The sequence below is a fragment of the Papaver somniferum genome, chromosome 1 (assembly GCF_003573695.1).
Source record: "Papaver somniferum cultivar HN1 chromosome 1, ASM357369v1, whole genome shotgun sequence".
Lineage (NCBI taxonomy): Eukaryota > Viridiplantae > Streptophyta > Magnoliopsida > Ranunculales > Papaveraceae > Papaver > Papaver somniferum.
Window position 1 is genome coordinate 38238156 of NC_039358.1, and position 9436 is coordinate 38247591.

The 9436-nt window shown below is 37.8% G+C and overlaps 1 protein-coding gene and 1 non-coding gene across 2 annotated transcripts; one reads left to right on the top strand and one right to left on the bottom strand.

Moving 5' to 3' along the window:
* Positions 1–255: 255 nt before the first annotated feature.
* LOC113283550 (E3 ubiquitin-protein ligase PUB24-like) lies at positions 256–1712 on the top strand. Its single transcript, XM_026532856.1, has one exon. The coding sequence runs from the start codon at positions 363–365 to the stop codon at positions 1578–1580; it is 1218 nt and encodes a 405-aa protein (XP_026388641.1). The 5' UTR covers positions 256–362; the 3' UTR covers positions 1581–1712.
* Positions 1713–4861: 3149 nt separating this feature from the next.
* On the bottom strand, positions 4862–4933 carry TRNAD-GUC. Its single transcript has one exon. It is a non-coding gene; the product is annotated as a tRNA-Asp (tRNA).
* Positions 4934–9436: the final 4503 nt, after the last annotated feature.

A 9436-nucleotide genomic window follows, 5' to 3' on the forward strand; every position in this document is an offset into this window, starting at 1 on the left:
TCCTGTGGATATATATTACCAAACATAGATAGTTTCTTCCTTGAGTATTTGACCGACTTTGTTGAATCTTAGACTAACTAGAATATAAAGACTGGACTTTAAATTTTTAGTTTGAATCTTAGACTGAGTAGCATGTACTGTAGAAAATAAATACTAAAGACCAAGACTTTTTATCATCAACGTAAGGAATTTTCTTTGCTTCAGTTTCTTCCTTGTCTCCTTCCATATCCCTAACCTCCATAAATACTTTATTTTTTGATAGCCGCTTTTGCTTACTAGTTGAATCCTACTAAAATACCTTTTCTTTTATCATCTTCAAAGAATTTTTATAAGTTTCTCCATTTGCTAAGAATTCACTAACCATGGAAGGAGTTGATGTACCTTCATATTTCATTTGTCCAATTTCATTAGAGATCATGAAAGATCCGGTAACGGTCGCAACCGGCATTACGTATGACCGGGAAAGCATCGAGCAGTGGTTATCATCATCATCAGATTGTCCGGTTACAAAGTTGGAGTTACCTAAAGGTGCAGATCTAACACCAAACCATACTCTACGTAGGTTGATACAAGCGTGGTGCACGATTAATGCGTCGAATGGTGTTGACCGGATACCAACACCGAAATCACCTCTGAATAAGATTCATGTTCTGAAACTTATTCAAGAACTTTCCATTCCAAGGTTGCAATTGAAGTCTTTGATGAAACTTGCTGGTCTTGCATCGGAGAGTGATAAGAATAGAAACTGCATGGTTGAATCTGGTTTGACAAAGCCTATAGTTGCGTTCATTCTCAAATCATGCGCAAAGATCAATGGTGATGGGTTTGAAGAAGCTTTAGGTGTTCTTCATCAAATTTTAAAGGTTTCTACTGATGAATTCAAGGTTCTTGTCATGGAAAACCAAGAATTCATCGATCTGTTAACGCGGGTTCTACGCGCAAAGGATAATAATAATGAAATCATGAGAACCCATGCAGTTTCAATCTTGAAAGCAACTATTGAAGTTTCAAGTGTGGGTGTTCTTCAAAAACTAAATCTTGATTTCTTTAAAACAATTGTAAAAATCGTGAAAGAGAGCATCTCTCACCAAGCTACTAAAAGTGCACTTCATATACTTTTTGAATCTTGTCAATTGAGTCAAAACAAGTTGAAGATCATTGAAGCTGATGCAGTTTTAGAACTCATCGAACTCGAGCTTACCACACCTGAAAAGCGAATCACCGAGCTAATTTTCGGTATATTGGATGGTTTATGTTCTTGTGCAGACGGACGAGCTAAGTTTCTTGAACATGCCGGAGGAATTGCTCTAATATCAAAGAGGATGATTAGAGTTTCTTCGGTAGTGGATGATTTCGCTATTAAGATTTTGGCTTCGATCTGTAAATTTTCAGCTACAAATGAAGTGCTTCAAGAGATGTTGAATGTTGGAGGTATTTCAAAGCTTTGCATGGTACTTCAAGCTGATAATGCGATTGAAGTTAAAAATAAAGCAAGATTAGTCCTTAGGTTACATTCTAGTTTTTGGAATAGCTCTCCTTGTATTCATCTTTATTTGTTAACTAGACAAATTGCTAAATAATTAATAGTCAGATCATGAATATACAATACTACAATTTTCTTATAAAAATTTACTTGTAATTAAAAGGTTTCCAGTACCTTTGATCTTGCATGGTGTTCTACGTCGAATGATATTGAAAGGATTTATGCTTCATTACACTTGTATTATCCTTTTCCACTCCTTCAAATTGCAGTCTGGCGATATTGGAAACCCTATGGACTCCTTGGTTTTTCGATCGTAATAAAAAAAGCGGTCCGAGCATTCTGATGTTACGAAGATTAGATTTGTCCCCGTAATAACTTCAATTAAAGGATCTGGTTTCACATTCAGATTCAAAAACTCTCTAGTCCACTGAATGTTACCGTCTGCATCTTCATGACTTATCCATAGATGAGCACCCACGGTGAGATCGAGTACAGCTATGCGTCCATCAACTTCTTTTAGCTCAACAGTCTCTGACGACTTTGAGATATCCCAGCGAGAAGGAATGAAGGGATCAGGAATCTGAAAAACTCTGAACTTTTCAGCTACAATATCAAATCTCAGTACTAGTTCTGACTCACGCAGACCCATGACCCATGCCGGCTACGTAGTTGCTAGCCTATCAGTGGCCGGGGTTGCACTTGTACTAGATGATCCATATTTTCGAAACCCATATGGGAGGGATCTCTCGACCGGTTTACATCCTACAACTAATCGAACTATATGTTACTCCCTTCAGGTTGTTCACTTCATTTCAGTGATCTGCTCATTTGGTAGAAAGAACCATCTGCCAGACTTCCTGTCCTTATTACATTTTCAAGGAAGACACTAAGAAGTCGGGCTAATTTAACTTGCAATCTCAGATGACCATGGTGGTTGTTGATTGCCCCAAATTAAGTCCACTGGATAGCTACCCAATCAGTTATGCAACTTGCCATGTCATGGTCCAGCTAGAAACAATTGGGACATGGTATTTGATTTTGCAGCTGTGTTCTGGAAGCTCTTATCCAAAGAAACAACATAATTTTTTGCACGACAAACTCTCCATTTCAAGTTGGTATAGTCAAGGTAGAGATTTCAAGTTTAGTTTAAAATATTTTTCATTGATTTTAACTTGTAACTTTGCATTGTACTAATCCTCAGGTTACATTCTTGTATTCATCTTTATTTGTTAACCAGACAAATTGCTAAATAATCTTCTATACAGTACTTAAAACTTAGTCAGATCATGAATACACAATACGTATTTATGCTTCATTCGAACCAGAAATAAGAACAAGCAAAAACCAACAACAAATAACTCACCTGACCGGACATAATACGTATCTTCATCTTCCGTACATCTCTCTGACTACACTTGGATTGTCCTTTTCCACTCATAAACCCAATGGCAGTCGGGGGAGATTGGAAACCTTATCATCTCGTCGGTTTTTCGATTGTAAATAAAAAATGCTGTCCCAGTATTCTAAATTTATGAAGACTAGATTTGTCCCCGTAAGAGCTACAATTGAAAGATCTGGTTTCCCATTCCATTCGTCAGGCACATCGACAACCTCACTAGTCCACTTAATGTTGCCATCTGCATCTTCATGAATTATCCATACAATAAAGTCGTCTTCTACTACAGCTATGCGTCCATCAATTTCTGTTAGCTCAACTCTCTGTGGCCACTTAATAAATTGGCATTTCCAGTCAGGTACAGGAATTGGAATAACTCTAAACTTCTCAGCTACAATATCAAATTTCATTATTAGTTCTGGTTCACTTGGATCATCAAGATATCGAAACCGCCAATATAAACAACCATCTACATAATAAGGAACTTTCTCATCACCACCTATAGCAATGGGTGGAATTGCATCGATTATTCTCCATGTATTTTTGCCAACAGTAAACACTTCAACAACTTGATGATTGTTATTATTATCCGAATCCGAATTACTACTTGATATGCAGATGACTTTATGTTCACCACTCTGTGGATCAAATCCAAACGCGATGTTGTTTCTTGCCTGCTTATTATTAGTTTCGATCCAAGGTGATTTTTCTCCAGTGATAGGGTTATATATGAGAAATGCGGCATCCCTGAAGTTGATAATTAATGCATAGCAAACCATTCACACATTGTCTAGGTAAATAAACCCAACGATCTAATACTAATCTGTTGACACTTACCAATCCTCTATCAGGTGAAGCAATCATAAACTCTATAATTATTCCTTTGCTAAAACATTTGATGATTTTCATAGACAGTAGTAATCTATGATTACTGGTATCAACTCCTTTGCGATGGAGATAATATTTCAAGTATTTCCAATACATGTCTAGGTCTCTCCGCTGTTCTTCTTCATTCTTTTTCTTCCACCTCTCGTCTTTCTCGGATCTATTATTTCGAAGATGGGGATATCTTCTTTTTCCATCTTTTAGTATCCTTTCCAGATCAGAAACGATGGCTTCGTAGTTCAAAACGATCAATATGAAGAATCAGAACAAGTAATTGCCGAGATTCGCGCGGGAACATCCATTATTAAGATAGTCTTCTCTTCTGTCTTCTGTTACAGTAGTAGTACTACTGCTGAAGCAACGAGCAGGAACCCTTCTTATTCCTTCCATTAATCGAATATTTATAGGAGAAATCTGTTTCATAATTGTTGTCATCGCCATTTTTTTCTTCTCTCTTGACTCTCTCTCGCTCTCGAGAACCCTAAATAAAAAAAAACGGCCCGGAAGTTTCTCTCCCGTGTGAGTTGCTAGCCTATCGCTGGTTAGGCTTGCACTTGCACTAACAAGTTCATGTTAAGGCCAGACGGCCAGCCAGGTGGTGAAAATGATAAAACTCATTTGGTAGAAAGAACGGAATGATATATGCCAAATGACCAGTCCTTGGTATCGAGCATCAACCTAAAATTGATCTCTCGGAAAATTTTATTCCACCGACTCGGAGAAGTTAGTAAATTGTATGGACCTTTACATTTTGCTCAAGTCCTAACATGCCAAATTGCTCAAGTACCTGGATTTTCACAAACATGCATCCAACGATGAAGTTCTGAGCAGCAAAAAAAAAAAGATGCACTTGTTATCCTTCCACTGTCAAGAGGAGGAGGAATCGCTGCTCTGTGAAACCAGCCTAACGCGGTGCCCTCCACTTCAGTGACCACACAGCCCAGGCCTACGCCCGGACCATGCAAATCAACTCCCAACTTGGAACGGGCAAGTCAAGACTCTAAACAAAACGTAAAGGTATATATTCAGCTACATTTACTTGGTTTTGGGCAATGAGGGACTAACACTGGTTGTACGTCAAAGCAAAATGAAAAAAACGCCGTTGCCGGGGATCGAACCCGGGTCACCCGCGTGACAGGCGGGAATACTTACCACTATACTACAACGACTGTTGATGTGTCAGTTTTGTAATTAGATATTCTTTTGTTGGTAATTAAGATTAAACTTTACTACGCACTTGGTCAGATCAGGATTATGGATACAATTTTCTTAATTTTTTCCTTGTAATTGAAAGGATTTAAATTTCATTCGATCACGGTTCTTATTGCAGCTTTTTCAATCATAAAGGTTAATAATCTTCCTCTTTAAGTTTCAAAAACTCCATTTCTTTTGGTAATCATCAAATTCTTGATGATCTTACGTTGTTTAATTATTCCGAAGTTAATTTCAGCGGATAACCCCGCTAGTCACTAATGCAACTTGCTGTCATATGGTCGAGAAAGGGTATACATGGTTCAGCAAGAAATATTTGGGGCACGGTATATGCAGCTGCTCTATAGCATGGAGAAGTAACATAATTTTTGATGACAAAGAAAACTCCCCATTTCAAGTTAGTAAGGCAAGGCAGGGATTTCAAATTCAGTTTAGACTAGCACATATATGAAAACTATTAATTAACGCCATTGTCTTAAGCAGGAAAAAGAAAAAAGAAAAAACACACCTGACCTGACTTGATACGAAAGAAAGAACAAGATTACAAGTTATGAAGTATCTTCATTCTTCTGACTACACTTGTATTATCCGTTTCCAGTCAAGTGGGTCATAATCGGGCGAGATTGGAAACCTTATGGACTTCTTGGCGTTTCGATTGAAATAATAAATGCTGTCTGACCATTCTGATTGTAGGAAGATAAGATTTGTCCCCGTAAGAGCTTCAATCGAAAGATCTGATTTCCCATTCCACTCGTCAGGTTTATCGAGAATCTCTTCAGTCCACTTAATGTTACCATCTGCATCCTCATGCATTATCCATAGAGACCTGCTGAGTTCTAATACAGCTATGCGTCCATCAATTTCTGTTAGCCCAACTGTCTGCGACAACTTAATAATGCTCCAGTGATCAGTGACGAAATAAGGAATTGGAATAACTTTAAACCTTTCAGCTGCAATATCAAATTTCATTATCAGTTCTGGTTCACGTGGTTCACAAACATGCCCCCGGAACCGCCAATATAAACAACCATCTACATAATAAGGATCTTGTTCATCATCACCTATAGAAATGGGCGGAACTGCATCGATTCTTCTCCATGTATTTTTGCCAACAGTAAACACTTCAACAACTTGATTATTATTATTATTATCATCCGAATCCGAATCCGAATTATTACTGCTTGATATGCATATGACTTTATGTTCACCACTCTGTGGATTATATCCAAACCCAATGATGCCACAATGCTTTGTATTAGTTTTGATCCAAGGTGATGTTTCTCCAGTGATAGGGTTATAAATGAGAAATGCGCCAATGATGGTAATACACAGCAAACCCTTCACACTTTGTCTCGGTAAACAAGGCCAACTATAATCTAATACTAATCTTCTCATACTTACCAATCCTCTATCAGGTGAAGCAAGTATGAATTCTATAATTGTTCCTTTGCTAACAAGAGGAGGATCGTCACGAGGAGTTTCTACTATTTTTTTCATGGATAGTAACAGTCCATGATTACTGCCGGTATCAATTCCTTTACGATGGAGATAACCTTTCAAGTATTTCCAATACATGTCTAGGTCTCTCCGCTGTTCCTCTTCACTCTTTTCCTTCCATAGCTTATGGGTCGACTCCACCCAATTCTTCCACCTCTCGTTTATCTCGTTTTTCTTCCTAGAATTTAAATCCGTAACCTGCTGGTGGAAGGTTGTTTTCCCATCTTTTAGTATCCTTTCCAAATCACGAGCGACCGCTTCGTTTTTAAGATCTTCTATGATCTTCTATTACACTAATAGTAGTAGTGTTAAAGCAACGAGCAGGAACCATTCTTAATCCTCCTTTCATAAATACGATCTTAGGAGAAACAATAATCTTCTTCGTAATTGCTCTCATCGCCATTATTCTCCCTCCCTATCTGTGGCTCTGTCTCGCTCTCGAGAACCCTAATAATCTAAAATTGCCGAAAGTTTCTCGCACGTATCATTCAGATGTGAACCTGGGACCTAAAAGGATTTTGATGCAAATTTCTGTTTTGGTTTATTACCCTCAAAAGTAGATATGTAGGTCCTAGTTAGCAATTCGTAGTTCGGAGAACGTACGAAACGTGATACGTACGAGTATTATTCGGATTTATGAATATCAAATTCGGTCAAAAATCCGGTCAACGGTTCGTGATACGGCAGTAATTCGGAACGACATACGTACGTGTATAATTCGTTTTGAAGATATCAATTCGCTTTTGAAAGTTCGTCATATAGGTAATTAATATGAAATACATTTTTGAGGCTATATGGTATGATTTATGCACAGAAAATGGATATATTGATAATACAACAATTATAATCACCAAACAGCGAGCAGCCCAGTGGTTGGAGCATTCTTCAGAATGCAGAGGACGTGGGTTCAATTCACATTGCGCCCATAATTTTTAAAAACTCCTTAGAAAGGAAGGAAACGGGCTGAAACAGTGAGAATCGGACTGACTCAGTCCAAGTCGAGCCAATGACACGAACAGACAGCTGTCCGAATTGCATCAGCGTATAAATCACGAACAGACAGCTGTCCGAATTGCATCAGCGTATAAATCGCGTCCTCGTATAATTCGTGACTAATTCGGATTTCCCATAAAGTACACGTACCTGGTTCGGAGTTGGAGTGGGACGCCCGTATTGTTCGGTCCCGATCAAAACGTGAAAATTCGCGAATGATTCGCGAATCATTCGCCGAATTGCTAACTAGGATGTAGGTTAGGTTAGGCCGGCTTCCCAGTCCTTTTGAGCAATGCTTGCCCATCGCCACTTTCCGTTTTTTTTTTGGTCAAATGAATGTGCACATTTCACTTCTAAATTCTCCTCCTTTTTCTTTTTCCAATGGCTCCCTTTTCTTTCCCTTTTCTTGTCCATCATTGAAATCAGTTTACATCTAATAAATTAAATTATGTTATTTTTTTCGATTATTCACTACAGTGATTGAACATGCTCATGTTAATGCCAAACGGTTCCAGTGAAAATGATAAACTCAAGGGTGAAATACAGATCTACTCCTATTTTTATGTGCGCATACAGATCTACCCCGTTTTTTTGGATTTTACAGATGTATTCCTGTTTTGACAGTTTTTTTTTTAAAAAGGCTAAGGAAAAGTTAACCCTCCATGTCAGCAGTTAAGTCATGTTAAAAAGACGGGTTAGTCCTTTAAATCACCAAGTTCACCAGCAACTTGTTTAACTGTTTTAAATCGCCAACTTAACCTGTTAACTAAGATCGTCTGTAACATAACCAATGAACAACTCTAAAAACAGATTGATATTTTTTTTCATTATTCAATCTAAATCCAATGAACACCACTTCAATTCATTAGAAACTATCACAGAAAACATCATCCATTACATCTAATCAAAACAAAAATACATAAAACATAACCTAAAAGTAGAAATCAGTTCCAGATATAAAGACACTATAGCGGATCTGAATCATCTGATCTTTATCAATGGGTTTGATATTCTGCTGTTGACCCCTCCATCACTTCAATAGTTAGTTCTTGACTTTCCCCTCAAAAATGACATCTCCCAACAACCATCTTGGGGATCTGTCTACAACCTCAAGTAAAGGTTTGATCTGTCTAAGCCTACAAGGAATCTACAGGTCTTGCCAATCACTTCAGTCCAAAGACGTAATGCTGGTTAGTTTCCCTGCAACCTACAGTTTCCAGCCGTATGAAAATGCATAGAGAAAACAGTGCCATCAGCCCCATTTTTATCAAAATTATCTCGTAAGCTCCATTCAGGTGTCTCAAGGTCCATATACCCACTCCTGCAGTTGTTCTTGTCGAGTCTGTGCGAAGCCACTCCGCACTACAATACATCCCACAGATTAACATTATAACCACCAAAATTCCGAAAAGTTTGACACCCAACTATGCAACACTTGTTTTCTCAGCATCCATGGAGTCCATATGTTCATATAAATATGGAGTCAAAGTACCAAAACTCCAGTAGCCACTAGTTTCTATCACTAAAATGAACCAAAGAAACATTATTCTTTAGATTTTTAGACTATCAATAAATTCAAAAAACATTAGTAATGCAATCCTATTCTAAAATGAGGTATAATAGAAATGTTGCACAACATGCATACTGGGATTTCCACGAATGTTGGTAGAGGAATTTCGGCAACATAACAAACGAGCTGTACAGAGAATTCTAGGACAGTAACAAACATGATTCAAAACTCATTTTCAGCAAGGCCAAGTTAACCATATAACTCATTCACAATGCCCAAGTCCCAACAAGATTTCATACAATATACCAAGTTTTATATAGCATATAAGTACTGTAAACATAAGTAAATTGAGACATGACCCCACCATACCATAGCCCATTCATTTTCCTTTACTAGCATCTACACAGGTAGTATACCAAGTATTGGAGACATTTACAGATCACTATCGTATCAAAACTTG

Coding starts and splice junctions, on each gene's coding strand:
- LOC113283550 (XM_026532856.1), top strand. CDS start 363: ATGGAAGGAGTTGATGTACCTTCATATTTCATTTGTCCAATTTCATTA.